The 22,519-nt window shown below is 41.3% G+C and overlaps 1 protein-coding gene across 4 annotated transcripts in view; it reads right to left on the reverse strand.

The window, feature by feature from the left end:
- Positions 1-22,519, reverse strand: part of LOC122542881 (metastasis-associated protein MTA1-like) — a 118,509-nt gene that overhangs the window by 35,472 nt on the left and 60,518 nt on the right. For all 4 annotated transcript variants that reach the window (XM_087984041.1, XM_087984043.1, XM_087984040.1 and 1 more), the window contains exons 4-9: positions 18,848-18,925; positions 15,101-15,239; positions 9,113-9,176; positions 6,004-6,121; positions 2,445-2,547; positions 1,679-1,778 (exon numbers count right to left, since the gene is read on the reverse strand). In XM_087984041.1, coding sequence (XP_087840167.1) covers positions 1,679-1,778; positions 2,445-2,547; positions 6,004-6,121; positions 9,113-9,176; positions 15,101-15,239; positions 18,848-18,925 — 602 coding nt within the window. The remainder of the gene's footprint in view (positions 1-1,678; positions 1,779-2,444; positions 2,548-6,003; positions 6,122-9,112; positions 9,177-15,100; positions 15,240-18,847; positions 18,926-22,519) is intronic.

Here is a 22,519-nt window from a genome sequence, read left to right on the forward strand (position 1 = left end):
AATATAGTTAGATTATGTTGTTGGAGATTGTCTGGTATTTGTGAGGTTGAAGTGTTATTTGTCATTTGAACCCGCCCAAGCCTGAGTGCTGCTTATAGACATAGATGCATTCAATACCTGAACCATCACAAAGGGTACTGAATATTGTACAACCATCAGGAAGCATCCTACTTCTGACTTTAATATACAGGGAAGGTAGCTGTTGAAGCAGCTGAAGACAGGTGGGTCTGGGACACTTGCTTGAGAAACTCTGCAGTGAATTCCTAGATATGGATAAATGACCTTTGACAATCATAGCCCACATTTTTTTTTGCTTTTTTTAAAAAACATGTCTAAGGATTTTCCTGATTCCCATTGCTCAGGTTCTTGGACACCACACTGTCAAATGCTGCCTTGATGCCAAAGGCAGTCATTCTCATCTCAAGCTCTGTTGTTTTGCCTTAGTTTAGTCTGAGTGTGTAATGAGATCAGCAGCTGAGTGGCCGTGGCAAATCCCAAGGAGAGCATCAGCAGGCACATTATTGCTACAAGCACTGCCTGATAGATCTGTCAAATACAGCTTGCATCACTTTGCTGATGATGGACAGTGGACTGATAAGCAAATAATTGATCAGGCTGGATTTATCCTGCATTTTTTGGAGGAGGTCATATTAGAGCAATTTTCTGACTAAAGTAGCAGCTAGTTCTGGGCTCAAGTCTTCAGTACTACTACTGGGGTGTTGTCAGGATATTTGCTATGGACAGTGTCTTCAGCCAATTCTTGGTATCTTGTGGATTGAATGGAATTAAATTGACATCTGTGCTATTGAGACCCAAGAGGCTAACCTAGATCATCCACTCACCACATATATGACTATAAATGCTTCCTTCATGTCTTTTGCACTGTTGTGTTGGGCTCTTACATCATTGTTGGTGGTAATATTTGTGGAACTTCCTCGTCTAGTGAGCTAAATGCCCACTGCTCTTCACGAATTAATGTGACAGGACCGCACAACTTAAACATGATCAGTTTCTTGTGGAATTGCTTAGCTGTCTGTGGCATGCTGCTTCCACTATCTGGAATGGAAGTTATCCTCTCCTGCAGCTTCACCATACAGACTCATTTTTAAAAATCACACCACACCAGGTTATAGTCCAACTAGTTGTTTTGTGTATTGTGATTTTTAACTTTGCATACCCCAGTCATCTCCACCAGCATCTCCAAATCAAGACCTCATTTTTAGGTATGTTTGGTGGTGCATCCCTGACATAACACCCTATATTCTTCATTGCATCGGGGCCAATGGCCCAGCCTTGATGGTGACAGTAAAGTGATGGAGATGCCAGACCTTGACATAACAGATTACAATTTTGCTGCTGTTGATGGCCCGCAGCACCTTAATGGATACACAATTTTGTGTTGCCATTTCAAGACTATCCCATTTAACACAATGATAATGCCACACAACACAATGGAGGGTGCAGTGCAAGGACGGTGTAACGGTCATTTCTACCAGGACTGAGTTTGTTAATACATGCAGGAATTAAACTAGGATTATGATTAGAAGCATGGTAGAAATATTCATTGCCTAACAAGTAGTCTCCACATTGATCCAGTTTTTAGTACATGAGATCACTTCAGGAATTAATGTTACAATTGCAAAGTATTGAAGGATCGTAAAAACTGCCTCTTCCTTACCAGTGTGATATCTCTAGAGGCAGCTGCAGCACTCATGTGTAGACTTGGCTGTCGTATGGAACTACTGCAATCTAAGGCCCGAGCAAATGTACCTACAGATCTAGGAGAGATAGGAATAAATTGTTACAAACAAACCCAACTGAGAAGTGTCATCTGACATATTCTCTTAAAGGGATAGTGCAGTTCCATATGAATCAGCATTTGACTGATCACGAGTAGCAATTCTATGAATCCTAAACAAACAAAGAAATTGTGCTCTGCACAAATAGCACTCCAGGAACATTTCTCTTTTCGGCAGGGAGACTGAGGGAGAGATAATTTGCTGACAACCACAAACACAGTTCAGGGCTTTTACACAGAAGCGATACAAGTAGACAAGGTTGGTGCCTGTGCAAAGTTCCCAACAGACGAACCAGAAGCTGTGCATATTGTCAAATCACTGTTCAGAAGTTTTGAAAAATAATGCCCTTGCCCAAGCTGCCAAAAATGTCCAGCACAATTCCCTGACTGTAGCTAGGAGGATGAGCACTGTCTTTGCAATAACAGATAGAACTTTTTAAAAGTTCGCATGTTGACTGAGCAATACTTCTCCACTACACCCAAATGGTACAGAAAGGGCAGTGACCTCCATGCGCACAAAGAGCTCTGTACGCAGACATCAACATCCAAGGACTGATGGTTCAAAGCCCTGCTCGTATTATAAAAGAGCAGCATGACAATCAGAACAAACAGGTCTCAAGCCTATAAAACTGCGGAAACAGCTTACCGTGCAAGGACCAAGAATTGGTCTATCTGCCTGTCGGTCAGGGGGTTGTCCGGATCCCAGATTTTTACTTCAAGTTTTAACTGATCTCTTTCATCCTCTTCATCTGAGTAAATAAAACAGGGAAAAAAAACATCAAAGACAAGGAGAGAGCAAAGTATAGGAGTGGATGGGCCTGTGCAGACACAATGGAAAGTACACAGTTGGGACTGAACTCACTAAGCAAAGTGGTAAAATTGAGACAACAAGGATAAAAGTTAAAACAGACTGAAGAGGCTGGGACCTTCCCCCTGGAATGGAGACTAAGGGGTGACCTTATACAGGTCTATAAAATCATGAGGGGCAAGGATAGAGGTGACTAGCCAAGGTCTTTCTCTTAGGGTGGAAGTATTCAAAACTAGAGGGCAAAGGTTTAAGGGGAGACAGATAAGATTTAAAAGGAGCTGAAGGGTAACATTTTCACGCAGAGGGTAGTGAGCGAGAGAAGAACTGGAGGAGCCTGGTACAATTACAACATTTAAATGGGTACGTGAATAGGAAGGGTTTATAAGGATATGGACCAAATGCTGGCAAATGCAATTAGGTCAGATTGGGATGTCTGAACTGCACAGATGAGGTGGGCCAAAGGGTCTGTGCTGTCTTATAACTAACAATAAAAACAATTACAAACAATTGTGATAACGTATAAAGAGAAATCAATTAAATGGTCTTTAAGAGGCAGACAGGAGAATGTTATGTTCAGTGGGGACTAGATGCCCAGTGAACAATGTACTGAGACCTAATCTGCATGTTGCAAGGAAAGCCAACGCAATTAGTGTGTGCTTTGGCAAAATCACACGTGCAGTATTATGTATAATTTTGGTTTTCTGGTCCAAGTGGAAATGTATCTATTTCACAGGAAGCGCATCCAAGGTTGACTGGATTGATTTCTGGGATGACAGGATTATCTTATGAAGAATGATAAGAGTACAATAGCCTGTATCATCTGAAGTTTTCAAGTATTTGATATCAGCTCATTGAGCATAATATTTCGAAAATGCTCAACAACACATATATTGGGAGAGTTTCCCTTGACAGGGAATCTAAAATGAGGGATCACATTCCCCGAAGGGAATTTGGCAACTACAAGATAAATAGAAATTACTTGGCTCAAAGAACTCTCTGCTCCAGACAGCTGTGGAGACTTGGTTGTTGAATATATTTGTGACAGACATTAAAGAATTTTGGACACTACTGAAATCTAGGGATATGAAAAAAAGGGTTAAGGTTTTTACAGGCACAAAGAACCAAATACAATTGCTTGTTCTGATTTCTTATGCATTTAAGAGTGGGCCAGCCAAAACAGCGCATCTGGCAACAGGACTGGAACAATTTATGGCAATCCTCAATCACTTCACCAGTTATTCTGTTGATCCACCTCCTCGAGAATGCTCAACAACTAAATATCTTCTCTTTAGAGCAGATAACTCATTTTGGTTGCCATTTTCTGTAGTGTCTCTAATGCCCAACTGCACTGTGACCCAAGTAGGGCTATTTCAATACCTTGTTTGCTTCCTGGGATTTAACCCTCTGCCTATACAATCCAACATTCCTTCAGTGCTACATACTGCACAGTTGGCTTCAGCAATTACTCGTTAAACACCCTCACACCCACAATACTATTTGCTGTAGTTCTGATCTGATCAACCTGCATTCCATTTTTTTCTGTTGGTTTCCCAAAAAAGAAATCATTTTTAAAAAAAAGTCAGCCGTGCCTTTTTACAGCACCTTTGACAAACTCAGGATGCCCTAAAGCACTTTCTAACCAATCAAGTACTTTTGGAGTATAATTGCTATTGTTGGAAATGTAGTCATTTGCACACAGCAAGCTTCCACTAACAGCAATGAGATAAAATCATAGATGATATGGTCATTAAGATTCCTGTTGTTTGTTGGTTGAGGGATTAATACTGACTGAGACAGCAGGAATAATTCCCCTGCTCAAAACAGTAGTACAAGATCTTTTACATTTATCTGAGGGGACAGATAAGGCCTCAGATAAAGACCTTATATGTAAGACAGCACTTGCAGGCTTCCAGGACTTAAGTACTTCAGTAGAGTTTTTAATAAACAGACACCTTACACGGGTCAGCCAAACATAGAAGAATTCCAAGCCAAGGAATGAAAGACTGGAAGAGGTGACCAAAACTTGATCTCAAGAGTTGAAACTTGAGAAGAATTTGCAGGAAGAAAGTGGAGGTGGAGGACTTTTAAAGAAAATTTGACAGTTTTCAGTTTATGTGGATGAAAGCTGTGCAATCGGGCATAAAAGGAAAGAAAAGGTCCAAGACCATAAAGAAATAGGAAGACGAATAGGCTATTCAGCTCTTTGTGTCTTTTCTGCTATTCAACAGAATCATGGCTGATCCAACACACCTCACATCCACCTTCCTACCCATTCCCTGTAACTGATTCCCCGACTGATCAAGAATCCATCTCAGTCTTAAACATACACAAAGACTCTAGCTCCACAGCTCTTTAAGGCAAGGAGTTCTAAAGGTTCTCAACCCTCAGAAGAAATTCCTCCTCATCTCAGTCTTGAAATGGAGTCCCCTTATTCTGAGACTATGCCCTCTGGTCCTAGATTCTCCAATAAGTGAAAACATCTTCTCCTGTGAAGCTCTTTAAGAATCCTATGTTTAAAGGAGATCATCCTTCATTCTACTAAACTCCAGTGAATAGACTCCTAATCTGCTCAATCTTTACTCATAAGACAATCCCTCTATACGAGGGATCATCCTAATGAACTTTCTCTGAATAATCTCCAATGAAACATCATTCCTGAATTAAGGGGACTAAAGTTGCCCTCAGTACTCCAGATGTAGTCTCACCAGCGCCTTATGTAGTTGCAGTAAGACTTCCCAACTCTGTCCAACCCCCTTGAAATAAGGGCCAACATTCCATGAGCCTTCCTGATGACCTGCTGCACCTGTGTGCTAGCTTTCTGTGTATCATACACAAGTACTCCCAAGTCCCTTTTTTATTGTGGCTTTTTGTTTTCCTCCATTTTAAAGGAATAGATTGATAGTGGGGAAGCAGTGTGTCAACGTGACCAACAGACTGACCAAATTCTGTTAGGGAAGAGTCATGATGGATTTTGGAGTTAAAGGTAGGGAAATAGAATTGACATACACATGAGCCGTGATCTAATGAACAGAAGAGCAGTCTTGGTGGGTTGAATGACCAATCCTGCTCTTGCGTTCCTAACGTGGCTACTTGGTCGAAATGTTTAAAAGTAAAAGGAGATAAAAGATGGCCAAACTCTAACATCAAGTTCTAACCTAAAAGTCTAGAAAATCCCGCTTCCTCTTTTGCCTTCCTTACCCTCACAAATAAAATGGTGGGAGGGAGAGAGATTCAACTAGGTGACCCACATGCATCAATTGTGCTGGATTGCTGACACTTCCTTCACCTTTCTCCCAACCCACATACTTTAAGTGAGGCAAGAGTAAAATCTTAACACCTCTGAATATTCAATTCCTAGACTAAACCCAAAGAATGGCTGATTGCAAATGTCACCCACCTTCTTTTAGTAAATCCGGAATGTCTGCCTGGTACCTGGGACCTACACGGATCTCGCCTTTATCTGCTAGAAGAGTCTTTTGCTGTGGATCATAAACTAGACAATAAAAAAAGGAATCCTGAAAGGAAGGAGAAAAACAAAAAAGGGTCATTTCAGGGAGCCAGCTCAACATAATAAATGTTTCTCATCCGCGTGAGGGATTCCAGGGCCCCTGGACACTTCCTTTCCACTTTAAAAGGAATTCCCAAGTCAACTCTAAACAGAGTGTGAAATTCATACACAATCTCAATCAAATCCTCTTTTTACAGACTCTTTATAGGCTGTTTAAAGTGGAAATATCTTCATTAAACCATCTCGCTATCGTTTCTTCAAAATTTGACTTTTTTTTTAAAGTGAGTTTTGGCTCTCTCTCGAGACAACATTTCTGATGCAGTGAGTCTCAGTTTCTATTATCTCAGTTTCTATTTTCTATCATCAGAAGAAACTGAGACAAGGAAATGTAACTAGAAGGTTTGCACACATACCCACCAGGAGATTCAATAAATATGCAAGCATGTGTGAACATCTTTACAATGTTGACTACTTCACCTCTCTGCCCGGCATAAGAAATTTCAAACTCTTTCTAGAATTTAACAATCAGGAGCAGGAGAAGGCCATGGATGTAAGTTTGCTCACTGAGTTGGAAGGTTCGCTTTCAGACATTTTGTTACCATACTAGGTAACATCATCAGTGAGCCTCCAGTGAAGCGCTGATGTTATGTCTCATTTTGTGTATGTATTTAGGTTTCCTTGGATTGGTGATATCATTTCCTGTGTTGAGGTCATTTCCTGTGTTGAGGTCATTTCCTGTGTTGGTGATGTCATGTCCTGTTCTTTTCCCCCCCAGAGGGTGGTTATATCAACTAGCCACAAAAAGACATGACCCACTATCTCTAGTATCCTTCCATACACATGAGGAAGGACACCACTTCGATTGGGACAACATATCCATCCCACGACAAGCCAAACAGAGACATGCACGAGAATTCCTAAGTGGAACTCTGATCAACAAACATCGACTTGGACCCCATTTACCATCCTGAGAAAAAGAACAGGAAATGACATCAACACCGGAAATGGCATCACCGACTCAAGGAACCCTAAACAAATCAAAAGTGGGACATGACACCAGCGCTTTACCGATGATGTTACCTAGTATGGTGACAGAATGTCAGAAAACAAATCTTCTAGCTCAGTGAGCAAACTTACATCCAGGACCTTAACCTAAACTGCAAATCTTCTCAGAACTTGCTAAGGTATTTGGCCCTTTGAGTCCACTCCACCATTTAATAATAGCTCACCATAGCTGACTGGATTGTAACCTCAATTCTACATGCCTGCTTCCTGACTAACCTTTTACCCCCTTGCTTAACAAGAACGTAGCCAACTCTGTTGTCGGATTCAAAGATTCTGCTTCCATTACCTTTTGAGGAAGAGAGCTCTAAGCATTTAAATAATCTTGAGCAAGGGGAAATTTCAGCTAATCTCGGTCTTAAATGAATAACCCCTTATTTTTGAACGGCAACTCTAGATTCTCCTGCTAAAGGAATTATCTCTCCATATTCATCCTGTCAACAACATTCACATCTCAATAAAGTTGTTTCTGAACTGGATTGGATGCAAGCTTAGCTCGTCAAACCTTTCCCCAAAAGGCAACCGGTCTAATATCGGAAACTAAACCCTATCAAGAAGGCAAGTGCATTCAGTAGCATGATGCCATAATATGCTCAGACTCACATTAGACAGTGCAAGAGGCTGACATAGGTAGACAGGGATGTCTGTAGTCGGCACACTAAAGTTCTTGGGAGATGTCTCTCAAGCCTGCTGTAGTTCTCCAAAAGAGGCTCAGTGCCAGCTTGAAGAACAGCATCTCATTTTCCCCTTGATGGTTCTGCAGCCTTCAGAACTCCACTTTAGAGCATGAACAGCTCCCATGCATGTCCTTTACCTATCCAGGTCCTATCATAACTTCAGCTGCTTACAGCACAGCCAACCCATTTTCACCTACTTATCATAGAATAATAGAATCCCTATAGTGCTAAAGCTAGCCATTTGGCCCACCAATCCACACCAAACCTCCGAATAGCATCCTACTCCTAATGCTATCCCTGCATTCCCCATGGTTAATCCACCTTGCCTGCACACCCCTGGACACTATGGGCAATTTAACATGGCCTAACCACCTACCCTGCACATATTTGGACATGAGACCTATGGTCTCCATTTTCAACTTTTTTCACCATCCATCCCTTTGCATTCCTAAATGTCATGCTCTCTCTCTGGGTTCCATCTCCACCTATCTGCTCACTCCTTTTACCTTTCCCCAATCCACTCACCCAACCTTCAGCATATATATCACGTTTTCCTAGTTAATATCAGTTCTGAAGGGGGTCACTGGACTTGAAGCGTTAACTCTGCTTTGTCTCCATAGATGCTGCAAGACCCCAGTTCCTCCAGCAATTTGTTTTTATTCTTAGCATGAGAAATTCTTTCACCATGAATATCACCCTCCGCACAAGGGAATAGCAGAAGGTTGCAGCAATTCAGGGTTAAGTTGTAACCAGTCCTATCTGCATGCTGACCTGAAATCATAGTGCAGTAGCATCAGCTTATGTACATCCTGTAGGTGGTCACATTTCTTGGCTGTAACACATTCCTTTCTCACCACCCGGTTCTGAGTAAGGGTTACTTAACCCAAAATGTTAGCTCTGATTCTCTCCACGAATGCTGTCAGACCTGCAGAGCTTTTCCAACCATTTCTATTTTTTGTCTCCTCCTTTCGCACACTTGGTTGTTAACTTTCCATTACATAATATCACACCTTAAGTTTGCTGATTGTTAAAATGATATCTGGTATAGGCATATATTGCTGACTGATAAATGCATTCACTCATCCAGTTTACCCACCCTTATGCAAACTTGCAGCCCATGTTGCATGCATAGTTTTTCAGACACACTTTAATGCACATTGACACAAAGCTCAGGGAACATTGGAGAATGCATGTCATTGCTCCCTGTGCAGTTTATTGAACTTCCTCTCATGAAAAATGTCAAAAAGAAGAAATCGTACCTCTTTCTCCAGATACGAAAAGACCGCTTCAGTTTCATTCAGCAGAGTCACACTGCATTTACCTCTGTGAGGACACAAAGAGAGAGCTTGTTATATCAAAATGCAGTGAGACATAAAGCCTATTATACAAATTAACCCTGGAACTCTGGGGCCTATAGCAAGTTTAACCTACTGCAGGCAAACATTCAAATTGAAACCAGCAGAAAGAACACGCATAAGGCTCAGAACCCTCCTCTGAATACTACATATACATGGATACTCATGCTTCATTCCAATTGCTGGTGTCCATCCAATACTTTAGATATAGTCTTTAATTGAAGTCAAACTTCAAGAGAATTCATGTCTGGGAATTGGCTGGCTGTAAGAATTCAGTAGAGCAGTCCCCTCAACTTTCCACTTAAAACAGAATTTGCCCAAGCAGGGTACTAAACAAACTCAGTCCAAATTAGTAACAGAGCTCTGCTGCTGCAGCAATGTCAGCAGAGTGATCAACTAATTCATGCGGTTCCTTTTGTCCAGTACCTCTTACTGGACAGGGTTTATATTTACTGGAATGCTGAGGCACCAGCAAAAGATGCAGCTGTGAGTGGGCCCAACACGCACATTTTGGAAACCTGGGAAAAAATGCTGATTAATCAGGGAAATCAAAAAAAAATGTGCATATCTTTTATAAGTCTCCCTCCCAACACAGGGAGGCATTAAAACACAGTCTCATCTATATTGTGACTTAGATGCCTGAATGATGCCAATATTAAATTGTTCAATACGTACAAATAAAAAAAAACAAACAAACAGTCTTTTGGTCAAGTAGGATGGATGCTGGATAATGCAGCCTTGATAAGTGGGTAACGGCACTAATTGTACACTTAGAAGAAATTGCAAAACAGATTCTATTACTTTAGTAACAATCCAATAATTCTGTGCAAAGAGGTAGTTTGGCTGTTCCATTATCAAAACTGTACTTGTCCACATAATACTCCATGTCTAAAGCTTTCACAGTAAGCAGAGCTGCACTTGCAGACTAGCAGGGTTTTGCAGATCTCTGAAAGTGAGAGTGGGGCTGAGGGGGCGGCGGGCAGGCGGGGGGGACGAGGGCCGGGGCGCGAGGAGCAGGGAGAGGGGCAGGGCGTGACGGCAAATGAAAAACTATAGTATAAACCAACAGATACAAGGAAATCATTACTCATCTAGAGGCTGACTTCTCTCAGACTCAAGTAGTTGGAATCTTTGTTTACAAAGAATCTGAGTGCATGTGCAAATTACTGAGTCCATGATAATAAACTGCAGCTCTTCAGGTTATTCCTGTGTGTATATTTGTGTCTGAAGATCAAAATGCAGCCCAAATGAAGTTGCAGGTTGACTTCAGACAAAGCAAAGAGTGACGGTTAGAATCTTGTCCCCAGAGTTGAAATGTCTAATACTAGCGGGCATGCACTTAAGATGACAGGGGAAAGTTCAAAGCAAATCTGAGGGGCAAGTTTATTTTTTACACAGAGTGGTAGGTGTCTGGAACGCGCTGCTAGGAATGGTGATGGAGATCGGGGCGTTTTAATGGATGTTTAGCACATGAACATGCAAGGAATGATGGGCTTTGGACAAAGAGCAGGCAGAAGAGATAAGTTTAATTTGGCGTCATGTTTGGCTCAACATTGTGGGCCAAAGAGCTTGATCTTGTGCTGTACAGTTCTATGTAACAGAGCTTATATTGAACTAATCTTGTTCAATTTGGCTATGTGCAGAGCTGTATAATTGGTTTTAAAAACTTCAGACATGTTTAAAACTTACTGCAAAATAACTAAAAACAGTCACGGATGTAACTAAACTGGACAAAGGGATAAGTGGAGCAGTTTCCCAAACACACCACTTTGCTGTCCCATCTACAAACTTCAGAACACTTATTTAGATTAATAACTGGCATGAACAACACTGATCTCAGTTAATGATTGTGATCCCTACGTAAATGCAGAGGTCCAAGAGAAGGTATGCAGTATATCAACAAAGGACAGACAGCTGAAAAGGTTTGCATAGTCATTTGTAGGATTGAGGGGTTGGGGTGATTTTGATGAAAGAAATGCAGGATTGCAGTTGACAAAGAAAAAAATTCCAATACCACTATCTCAAAGTCTATACCGGCAGTCCAAACATTTAAACATTGTTTCTTTTTAGCTTTCCAAAAAAAAGGACATTTTCCATTTTCACTGAAAGAAATATTATGAAACCAGCTATACTGGGTTATCAACAGAAACAATAAAATATGAAGCATTGTAGTGAGTTCCATGCTCTTTAGCTCACTTACGGATGGAAAATTAACAGTGCATTTATCAGGTTTAAACCTTAACATTTTACTTGCCCATAAAATGTTCTAGATTTCAGGGTATTCATCACAGTATTTAACTTCAACAGATCTAAAGCAGCATCTGGCCCATTGTAAGTGCACAATGGGTCCAACTGACCAATCAAACTTGACAATTTCTCTTGTTATCTTTTGTATACAGAGAAACCTGTATATGTATAATTGAAGTTCCTCACCTTTCGGTGAATACTTGGGACAATTAACAATGATTGGAATAATATCTGTCAATAGCACTGTTGATTTTAAACGTACTTCACATCTGTTCAGGTTAGAATCTAAACTGATAGGTTTAAAAGCCCACAAGCCAGGTTCCAACTTTTAAGTTCTACTCAAATCCTAAGCACATCTTTCCAAATATGCAGCTCTGCCTCATCAGAAATCATAGATTCCTGAAGGTTTTTCCTAAAGATACCAATAAAGCATGGCGAGATCTGCTTTTATCTGAAAGCAACTTGTTTCAGCAAAACAGGTCTCACTAAAAATAAAGCCAGACACACAGGCTGTTTTCAACAGGACCCACGGCTTTCCTTCGGAATCCATATTGGTTATGCAGCTCTAATTAGTATCACTTTGCAGAAATGCAGCTTTTTGAACAGTTGATCAACATCCATCGTTATGTGGCCAAAAAAGCTAAAAATATTTGAATATTCTTTTTCCCTGTGGGACAGCCCACTCAAGTATTTGAATTATCCAACTGTTATTTAAAACTCCTCTTAACTAGTGTCACTTCAGCTTCAAATCTCATCCACAAAGACTTTTCCCACACAAATCAACTTACCTGCCAACCAGCTTTGCTGTGTATCTCAGAGTAACTCAAAGTCAAATTACTTGCATTTTTCTGGTCTCCTCGTAGTTTATCCTCAAATTTATAGCAGCCATCAAAACTTCACGATCCGAGGTTATCCGTTTCTATTAGACTTCTGCTTCCTTTGTTTCATTGTGTCACTAATTCATGCCACTGCCAAGCTCATTATTGACTGCATTTTGTTCCTCAGGACTTTCATCACAAAGCACCCAAGCATCTGAGGTATATGGTACCCACAAGTGAGATATTCATGCTGTTGTTCCTCATTTGCAAATGCCTCTTCATTATCACTGCTGCCCCAAAATCAGTTTCCATCCATTTCTGTGATTTTTCCCTATAATACTCCTCCTGTCCAAACCATGCATTATTAGTCAGATTAACCTAGTCACCAGACCCACAAAACAGAATTAAAAGATTGTTGTCTTTGTCCCATATCTTTACATTCTTCAGCTGTGTGGTAACTACCTCTTTAAATTCATGCAAGTAAATAAGAAACAGGAGCAACAGCAGGTTATTTCACCCCTCAAGCTTGCTCCACCAAGTCAATGGTTGCTCGGACTGTGACTGGAACTCCACGTGTGTCTGTGGGCCCCCAAATCTTCGACTTCCACATAGACCAAACAAACCACAACCTAACTCAGCATTTCAGTATGTTCCATAACCCACAATAGAAGGCTTCCAACAAAATAGGTCACTGAATCCTTTTTAACAGACTTTGCACTTTTCATTATCTTTATTAGCCTCATACCTGTACTTTGCTATTGGAGATGAAGGATGAGCACGTTGTTTATACAGATTTGGAACAATTTGCTTTTCTCCATTATTGGAGAAAATGTACATGACTTAACCTTGCTTTGATCGTTAGAGAATCATAGTAACATTTAAAAACAATGAGGTCTACCAAATGTAACTGCATTCTCTTTCCTGCCTCCCAGCTCTTTTCAAACCGATGGCAGCATCAACGGAAGCAACCACACCAGTCTCCATCACAGGAGCAAGATTGGGCCAGTCAGCAAAGCCCACTCCACAATCATAGATCATGGTTGATCTTCTACTTCAATGCCACTCAAAGCAGATGTCTTTGTATGTAAAGGGAAATCTTAATACATTCAACTATTCTGTTTAACAGGCCAAAGGCATTGAAAGGAGGAAACAAATTGGATTATCATCGTCTTGTTAGAGGCCAGAGACCAGCAATTTTCTTTCTCTTTCTACTCTTCAACTCATCCCTTTCTCCCAAGCCACCTGGCGTATGCACTCCTTTCACCGGCTTAGTTGGTAAATGTATCCTCTGACTAAATGGACCGAAGCAGACACTGAGGAATTGAGTTGGTTCAATCCCGCTTATGTTGAATAATTGAATATGAATGAGAGGGACGGATTCAAAGCTACAACTGGTCTTAAAGCATTTCATTTCCTCCTGTCATTACCATAATTTAACAACAGGGTCATAATCTTGTCACTGACCCACACACTGGAAAACATCTTTCCTTCCATCCTGCCCACCAACTTCAAGTTGAGTGCACACCCCCCATCCCTACACCCATCCCCTCCCTTCTCCAGATGCAAGTTAAATTAGGACAGTTACATCACAACAAGCCAGTCATTCCTAAAATACACAAGGAAAAGAAACGGTTTCTAAGGAAACCTTATACTCTTCTGGTCCAGTCATAAACTGGAACCATGCAATTTATGCAGCTCAAAAATCTGTTTTTAGATGGCTAATTCAACAGTTAGAAGTAATGGATACTACAATAAAAACAAATGTGAAACTTTATAGGTGAATAACTTGGTCCAGCCACATGCAAATAGTAACTAATAATAAAAAAATCTGTGCAATCAGTTTATACATAGTTTGTAGCATTCAATGTGTTAATACATAGTGTTGCCAAACAAAGAGTCTTGGGGTGCAAATGCAAAGTTCCTTGAAAGTGGAGTTGCAGGTAAACAGGGTGGTGAAAATGGCATTTTGCATGTTTGCCTTCTGTGGTCATTGCATTAAGTATGGAAATTGGGACATGTTGCAGCTGTACAGGACATTGATGAGGCGATAGTGAGCATTGCAGATGCTGGAGATCAAAGTCAAGATTAGAGTGGTGCTGGAAAAGCACAGCAGGTCAGGCAGCCTCCGAGGAACAGGAAAATAGAGTTCCTAATGAAGGGCTCCTGCCTGAAACGTCGATTTTCCTGCTCCTCGGGTGCTGGCAAAATGAATTTATCTGTTTAGGATATCTGGTCGGTGCGGACGAGTTGGACTGAAGGGCTTGTTTCCATGCTGTATAATTCTATGACTCTAATAGGAAGGCTATTGATATAAGAGACCAACTCTCAGACATTTGAAAATCTACCTTTAAACTCCTAGTGGCAAATTTCTGCTCTGGAAAACCTGAGAATGAAAGTTATATTGGAGCAAAATATTGGGTGGGTTTACATTGTGTTCTCTTTATGTCCAAATGGTGGTGCATGTGAAGCTATCTTTTAGGCTATATAATCAAAGTTTGGATCTAAATGAAGGAAGGGCAACCTTAAGGCTGTGCAAGTTAAATGGTCTGATGAGTGGCTTCGGATATCATTCATCCAAGATACAACGTGTTAATGCATCTTGTGACAAGGCAGCAGAGTACCCGAATAAATGGATTAATTATAGTACAGCACCACTAGACTTCATGCTGCTTCCAACAGCTTCTTGCCTGGGTACACTGTTCCCAAAGGAGGGACTTACCTCCTTGTACATGACTGAAAGAGAGGATAGGGCAAAAGCAAGTATAGTTCATAAAAACTATAGTTCATAGATAAGTTCATATAATTCATAAGAATACTTCATGCTGACCGTATGTGTGTTGCTGGTAAGGACTCAAGCTGGCGTGATAGGAACAGCTCTCGATGTTTGAGCTGGTGTTGCTGTTTCTCTGTCAACTGCTGTGGGCCATCCAGGTTTGTTTCTGTTTCCATCTCCTCCTCCAGGTCCTCTGCAATTAAAGATGCAACAAAAAAAGTCACACGGTGCTCAGAGTAGATGGAGACCAAAACAAAGCACTTTGGGGCACTGGAGCTCCATTACTAGTTCGACAGTCAAGAGCCAGACCTCAGTTTGTAAACTCCATCATGCATTTGCAACTCTTCAGAGATACTGATACATTGTTATGGTTCTGTTCGCCGAGCTGGGAATTTGTGTTGCAGACGTTTTGTCCCCTGTCTAGGTGACATCCTCAGTGCTTGGGAGCCTCCTGTGAAGTGCTTCTGTGATCTTTCCTCCGGCATTTGTAGTGGCTTGTATCTGCCACTTCCGGTTGTCAGTTCCAGCTGTCCGCTGCTGTGGTCGGTATATTGGGTCCAGGTCGATGTGCTTATTGACTCATCCACTGATTCAATCAATAAGCGCATCGACCTGGACCCAATATACCGACCACTGCTACGGACAGCTGGAACTGATAACCAGAAGCGGCAGAGACAAACCACTACAAATGCTGGAGGAAAGATCACAGAAGCGCTTCACAGGAGGCTCCCAAGCACTGAGGATGTCACCTAGACAGGGGACGAAACGTCTGCAACACAAATTCCCAGCTCGGCGAACAGAACCACAACAACGAGCACCCGAGCTACAAATCTTCTCACAAACTTTGAATACTGATACATTGTATGACTAGAGGTGGCTGTTAAAAGGGACCCACCAAGGAATACATACAATCTGCTGCTCCAATCCTCTTTGACAAGCTCTACTTTGAAAATAGTTTCCTTGTTCCAAAGGTTAATACAACGATCTGTATTAGCCTTAAATGAAGGGAGCTTCAATCTAGACCCACATTCTACTGCATCAGGGATATGCTGGATGCTTCAAGTGGAAAATACTTAATGGCCAGCGTCAAAACCCTTGACAAAAAAAAAAAATCCCCTGCTGCTCCCCCATTCCTTAGGCAATGTTTCTTCCCTGTACTGTGCATCAAGGCAGTGGAACAGTGTTCATCTCGTCTCTCCACTCATTGTTCCCCATTTTATTAATCTAAGACAGATTAAAAGTCCCAAACTCAGTTGCAAGCCTGTGGTGTTCATCATTGCCAACTACAGTAATAGGAAGGTACCTGACTGGAACAGGATGGGGAGATACATCGAGAATCAACAAAGATACTCAGCTTTCTTCATTGCAACGACCCCAAATTTGACAGCAGACACATAAATGCCAGACCAAATCTCAATCCAAGGTTTAATAAACAGAAGAACAATTCAACATTCCTAAAGTCCATCAGGTTGCTTTACCATACAAAATCACAAGTTAATTTCTAAACAATCTCCACTCTACCACATTATTCCCATATCATTAGATTCCCTTAGTGTTCAATAATTTACCATCTACTAAACGGTCAATCGAGCAGCCACAAATACAGAATTCCAAAGATTCACAACCATTCAATTGAAATAAATTCTCATCTCAGCTGCAATTTGCTGACCATCTCATTCAGAAATTATCATTAGCTTAAAACACTCGTGCAGGGATTTACCTGGTCAGGCTCTCCAAGTATCCTACACATTTCCAAAAGGTCTTCTAAACGCTACAAAATTTTCAACCATCATGCTCCACCTCTCCTCAGAGCACAATCCTCTTGTGCTCGAATCTCTCTCATTAACCTTGGTTGCATTCTGGTTGAGGCATTCAATGAGACCAAAACTGTGCATAGCTTTCCAGGTGTGACTCTTACTCCAAGGTCCTATATAATTTCAGCAAAATTTCACTCAATGCTAAATCTTTTGAAATCAAGGACAAGATAACATTTTCCTTCCTAATGGTTTGCTATGCTCGCATGCTACCTTTGAGATTCACATAAAGCATACCAAATCTCCTCTGAATACTAACATTAACTCACCTTTCCCTGTCAAATCTCAAGCTGATAATCTTTCACTTCAGATGTGTTCTAAGTTTTTAAAACAAAGATTAACTCTTCAGTGGTTGAAGTGTTGCTGCTTATTAATCTGACATGCACGATATGGATCTGTGTGGTACCCAGTCCATGTTTCTACTGTTGCATCTTTCCTATCCAAAGTGAATATTTTGCACAGCCCCAAATCATATTCCATTTGCCACCTTTTTTGTCAAATCATTTAACCACCCTTTATAACACTCTGGGTGCCCTCACAGCTCTCACTCCAACGTTCTTAATTCCTTTGCCCATGTCACGCATGAAATCTTCCATTGTCACTATATTCACAGCCTTTGAGAGGCAAGTCCAGGTTTTTGTTGCCCTTTGAATGTTAAAGTGCTCCTTCACTCTGAAATGATCTGAGTGTTGATTGACAGAGTACTTTGCATGAACTTTACTGAAACCACAAAAGTTTTTCAATGTTTAATTCAGGCCATCTCTTAAACCTTCTAGACTTAAGTGAATGGAAATAATGTTTACAGAATCTATTCTCATTATTTAATCCATTAACCTCTGTACAATTTTTGTGAATCCATGCTGAACTTAAACAGCACTTCAAAGGGCCAGGATCTGTACAATTGAAGAACTGCGACCTTTTGTATTTCATTAGTCTTTTGGTCACTTGTTGCACCTGGATACACGCTTTGTTGAGATACTGGGACAGGACACAAATTTATCCACAGCTCCCAATTCTTATCATTATGAAATAATAGGCTTGGTATTCTCAGTTCAAAAATAGGTAAGTTTAGACCTCCAGAGTGATCACTATATATCAGTTGTTGCCCTTTGCTACATGGTTTCCTCCAATTATGAAAATTTATTTTTGTTAGTCATGTAACTGCGACAGCAGTGGTCCCCAACAAAAATAATGCTGATTGGAAAAAAAATCAAGAGTTCACTGCAGGCAAACTGAACAGAGAGTTACCAGAGAGCATTGCCATTCAAAGCCCAGCTATGGTCGACACATGGGAAAGCCGAGAGACTGCATTTATACAGTGCCTACTAACATTGAAAAAAAAAGTACACCACATACTTTGCAGTGCTTTTGTTTTTAGTTGCTGCAGACTTGAGACTCCAGCCTCTGCTGCAATCTTCAGTAGGCAATGGGACAGAACAGTTAAACGCATCCATTTTGGACTATACTTCGCCAGTCAAGACAACATTTTAACAGCATAAGAAAATAAGAGTATTAATACTCATAATAGTCATTAACACACATTTTGATGCAGAGATATTTTCATATCATACCTGAAACATGCATTCAAATAACTAATCCTAGCAGCCAGTAAATGTCAGCTTGGTTTTCTATGAAGCACAGACAAATAGAAAACAGAACAGGCCACACAAGAGCCCATTAGGTAGGCTGGCAAGGAAAATAAGTATCCATGTACAACTGATATAGTCAATGGAAGCAAAACTTATAGCAGCTGGAACAGCAGGTCCACAATAGAGGCCAAGTCACAAGAGCAATAAACTCCATGCAGCGCCTTGGCCAAGAGTAGAATCTCAAAGTCAAAATTCCTACGTCCTGGATTCATCTCGTTGTCTCTGCAACTGCAGCATTATGGTCTGTCCATTCAGTCCAAAGTGAAAAGTTAAGTAAAACTTTGTCCTGAGGTCCGCGGATTGTAGCCCGAAACTACCAGAAATGGGAATTTACTCACCAGTTTTAGGCAGTGTTTCTTGTGGAACATCAGGGACCTCAGTCGGTAGTATTGCATCACAATTATCCAGCTCTTGGCCTGTACAAATCGCGAACAAACAACAAATGGTGAAACAGTTCAAATTACCCACTTAAGGGGAAAACCCCATCGTGCGCCTTACTCTTATCTAACTAGGATTACTGTGCTCTGATTTGACCAAGCAACTTGGATATACTTATTATTTACTGCAGCCTTGTCCAATGTCAATACAGGACACATGCCCAGCACCAAATCCAGGAATTCATCCACGTTGATGACAAGACAGTGCTGACACAGGCATCACTGCTCAAGGACAAAACTAGGACACTCATTAGCAGCATTGACCTACAGGATTACTATTTCCAGAAGTGACGCTCCTGTCCCAAATCAACAGAAGACAGGGCAGTTGGCATTCCATCTTAACAATGAAGTCACCAACAAAAAAATCAACAGTTCCTTCTGCAGAAGACAACTTACCCACCAAGCCACCCAAAACAACAGGACGTTAACCTATCGGTCTCAAAATCCAGCAGCACTAGCTGAAGTGTGAAATTTCAGGTTAACCTGATCTGGAATATTGCTGAAGAGCAGGAATCCTTCATCATGCTCAAGTAGCCCTCATCTACACCCTGCTTCACAGTTCTGCAGCATCTACACAAACAATGCAGATTTACAAAGAAACACCACCATAAAAGGTAGGTATCAGAGATATAAAGGCAAAATACCTATTGCTGCTGAACAAGAGTCATACCAGACTCCAAACGTTAACTCTGTTCCTGTGCCCACAAATGATGCCAGACTGGAGTTTCTCCAGCATTCCCCACATTGGAGAATGTTCTGCTCTGTGAAATGAGCGTCACAAATATTCCCATCCTCAAAAACCCACCAGGAAGCACTCCAAATCAGGTGCGTCTTTCCAGAAAAGAGGCTAATATTCCTGAAGTTGAGATCAATGATGGAAGTCATTGTACCAGCACAAAGAACCAACACCCCATCACTGACCCAGCAAAAGTCCCTGATTTCCATCTCCCTTGATGATAGTGGACACAACTCAGTCACATCGAAGAACGATGTGCGTGCCTGCTCAATAAATGAAAAGATAGTGGGCAGTGCAAAGTGGGATTGTGGCCATTAGTTTCAGACTTTTGAAGAACACATCGCCCCAACCTTCCAATGAAAACGTGTCATGGAAAGAACCTAATTTCTCCATTCAATATCTCTGGAATGCATCAATGGATATTCCGACTAAACATCCCATTATCATCTCCCCTGTAATTAATAATATGGCAAAAAAAAAGTGTACCCTCAGGCGAAAAGCTATGGAAATTTTTGACACAATGCTGGTGCATAAACCGATTTAAAGCTGCAAAGAAGCATATTTAGATGGGTTACTGGGATGGGCAGCTGGGGTAAGGTATCTGCATTGCACTGATTGACAGCCTCTCTGCAACTGAGAGTAACCCAAGACAGAAGAAGAATGGAACTCAGTTAAGGTTATATTTGGGGAACTGCTCCGAATCGTACTTGCCATCAATCAAAACCTTCAAGCTGTTAACTCTCATTGAAGAGTCTCCTGCAGGTTTTTACAGAATAAGGGAGGGGGGAAAAAAAACAATAAAAAAGATTAGGCAGTACTGCTACCCTGATCGTTCCCAAAATGCAGAATTACACTGTGGCAACTCTTCCAGGTCTCGTACGCTGCTGACACCAAGCTCACAGAGGACAAAGTGTTACCTGAAGGAACTGTCAACTACCAGCTCAAATGGAACTTATAGGAGGAGAAAGCTGGAAGCATGTGCGAGAGAAAGAGACAAACCTCACCGCAGCTTGGAGGAAAAGAACAGTTCCAACTGGTCAACACAGCAACTGGATCTGTTCTACGGTATTTCGATTACATAGCCATCTAATCCCAATATCTTTTTTGGTTTACAAATGGCTGCTTGTGGGACTGCTGAATAAATATCCCCCTAAGTAGCTTTGTGTTTTCGGTTAATCAGTGCTCCAGCTACACTCGCATATGATCCAGGTGCTAGATGTAGTAAAGCAGGGACTTCAAAATTCCCTCCCTACACAATTAATACAAAGGAGCTTCAAGGTGAACACTGCTCTTTTGTTCACGGTCTCTTAGCTTCAGTTGCTCAATCAAGTAAAAGGCTATCCATTGACAAGGAGAAAAAGTTCCCAACCACAAAGGGTTAAGGTAACTTCAAAGATCTCTCTCTCTCCCTTAATCCATCAGACACCAAGCCTATCGGGGCTTCAACTCAGGAGAGACTGGGTCACGTGGTTTGTGTTCTTGTTCAGTTCCCATTGATTACACACGCAGCAGGATACGCTTCTGGGCACTCTCTGAAGAACAGCAGCAGCTGTCTGTGGAGTCTCCAGGCAGCCATTTTGAACGGACAGACCAAGCAGATCGAAGTCTCAGATTGATGCAGACACCAGACATCTTTCCCTCCCTGACAGCAGAAGCTTTCACACATTAGTTTAGGAAAGGATGTTGCTAGAAACAGCACTACAACAGAGCTGTGACATCAGCTACACATCCTGCTGAATTAAATGTACTATAAGAACTCCCACAACATTTTATGAAAATTCTCTGCACACAGCACAAGCATTGGACATGAGACCAGTCAATCAAAATTATCACTTCAATGACTGAGACTGAACTGCATTCCCACTGATTAAAAAAAGGCCAACAGAAGTCATTTTCATTTACTTCTCCCTGCCATTTTTCTCCTTGATGTCTCCGCTCATCACTTGGTTTGATTTATTATTGTCATGTACCAAGATACAGTGAAAGGTATTGTTGCGCGTGCTATCCAGGAAAATCATACCTTACATAAGTACATCAGGGTAACAGAACAGAATGCAGAATATCGTGTCATAACTTCAGAGTGTGCAGAGAAAGATCAACTCAAATAGGTGAGAGGTCCATTCAGAAGTCTGATAATAGGGAAGAAGCTGTTCTTGAATCTGTTGGCCTGTGTTTGTAAACATTTGCATCATCTGCCCGATGGAAGAGAGTATCATCACGTTGGAAGAGGTCTTTGATTTGGTTGGCTGTTTTCCCAAGGCAGCAGGTAGTATAGATGGAATCAATGAAGGCTGGTTTTTGTGATAGACCGGGCTGCAATCACAACTCTGATTGCTTGCGATCTTGAAAAGCAGTTACCATATCAAGCTGTGATGCATCCAGATAGGACATTTTCTATGGTGCATCTATAAAGATTGGTAAGAGTCAATGTGGACATGCCAAATTTCCTTAACTTTCTGAGGAAGCAGGGATGTTTGCAAGCTTTCTTGACTGTAGCAGTCTCCTGGGGAAGAGACACACATCTACCAACCACAGTTCCAGCCACCCAGTATATTCACTGACTCCCACCCCAGCCACTGCAGCCAACTCCCAAGCCCTTGAGACATACCCCCAGAGACAGAGTAACCTTCAACCTCCTTCTGGCACAGCTTTTGATCATTCATAGTTACCTTAGACAAATGACAATTACTCAAAACATCCAGTGTTAGTGCTGCATAACTCGTCCTCTACAGCTACTGAAAGTTTCCAGACATTAGTTGATTTTGAAAATTCATTTATTTAGTTTCCTAAAATTTCTTCCTTGCCTCACACAGAAGCATTGTCAACATGAAAAATGT

The sequence above is a fragment of the Chiloscyllium plagiosum genome, unplaced genomic scaffold (genome assembly GCF_037043375.1).
Source record: "Chiloscyllium plagiosum isolate Xiang-an unplaced genomic scaffold, Cpla_swu_hap1 HiC_scaffold_47, whole genome shotgun sequence".
Classification (NCBI taxonomy): domain Eukaryota; kingdom Metazoa; phylum Chordata; class Chondrichthyes; order Orectolobiformes; family Hemiscylliidae; genus Chiloscyllium; species Chiloscyllium plagiosum.